This window comes from Egretta garzetta, unplaced genomic scaffold (genome assembly GCF_000687185.1).
Source record: "Egretta garzetta isolate BGI_Z169 unplaced genomic scaffold, ASM68718v1 scaffold520, whole genome shotgun sequence".
In the NCBI taxonomy this organism is placed as follows: domain Eukaryota; kingdom Metazoa; phylum Chordata; class Aves; order Pelecaniformes; family Ardeidae; genus Egretta; species Egretta garzetta.
Genome location: NW_009258482.1, coordinates 330,508 through 331,528, shown reverse-complemented (window position 1 = coordinate 331,528; position 1,021 = coordinate 330,508). Strand labels below are relative to the sequence as shown.

Below are 1,021 nucleotides of genomic sequence, written 5' to 3'. Positions count from 1 at the left end.
CCATCCCTGCACGCCCCACCTCGCCAGGGGGGTGTCACAGTGGTACGGCAGTGCCCCATCCCCTGGCAAGGGACCAGGCTCCTCCACGCAAGGGACAGGGTTGCTCTGGGACCTGCTCCGGGCTGCCTGCACCCCGGGGTGCTTTCAGGGCCCTGGAAGGAAGCTCCCCTGCCCCAGGGACACGGCTGACCCCAGCAGCGACCTGCCCGCAGCACCCCCCTCTCTGGGGGAGGTGCCCCACAGACCCCCTGAGCCCCGCTGCACAGGGCAGGATGGAGCCATGGCCACGGGTGAGCCTGGGGCCAGACCCCAGCCCCGACTCCTGAGACGGGGGGAGCAGAGCTGCCCCACAAGCACAGCTCCCCCCCAGCCCTCCAGGCAGGGGCCGGGTCCTGGGGGGTGCTGCCTCCCCCCCGGGAGGGCTGGAGCCTGGCTACCCGCTCCGCAGAGCACAGTGGTGGCTTTGAGGAAGGAGCACCAGCGGGATATGAAAAGTGCAGCGTAGCCCAAGCAGGGAAAATAAAAAAAGGCTGGGGGTGGGGAGGCCAGGCCAGCTCCGAAATCACTGACAGGTGCAGAGAGATTTAAAGCTTTTTAGTTTAAACTGAGCTCTCCCCACGGGGGACCCTTCTGGCCTTTGGCTGCTTGATTTGCAATTACAGGCGGGTCCATCTGCCAGGATAACCCCGGCGGCAGCGCTCAGGGCCAGGCAACAGAGCCAGAGGCTCCTCACAGCCCCTGGCTGATGGCAGAGGTGACAGAGCCAGGCTTTGGCCTGTGCTGCCACCCTCCCCTGCCTCTCCCCACCCTCCGGCAAGGCCCAGCAGCCCCTTCGTGGGTCTCTCAGCCGGCAAGCAGGGAGAGGACCCCAGAGGATTGCCTGAACGCTTTATTTCCGACTCGAGCGGTTCCCTTCCTCGGTGCCGAGAGGCTGCTGCCCCAGCGAGACGGGAGGAGAAGCAGGCATGAAGTCCAAAACCAGGAGACGGGGGAGCTGGTGGTGGGGGGTTTACGGACGGCT

The 1,021-nt window shown here is 66.1% G+C and overlaps 1 protein-coding gene across 1 annotated transcript in view; it reads right to left on the bottom strand.

The window, feature by feature from the left end:
• Positions 1 to 889: 889 nt before the first annotated feature.
• The window catches only part of HADHA (hydroxyacyl-CoA dehydrogenase trifunctional multienzyme complex subunit alpha), a 27,017-nt gene continuing 26,885 nt past the window's right edge, over positions 890 to 1,021 (bottom strand). The window contains exon 21 of the mRNA XM_009644065.2: positions 890 to 994. Coding sequence (XP_009642360.2) covers positions 890 to 994 — 105 coding nt within the window. The remainder of the gene's footprint in view (positions 995 to 1,021) is intronic.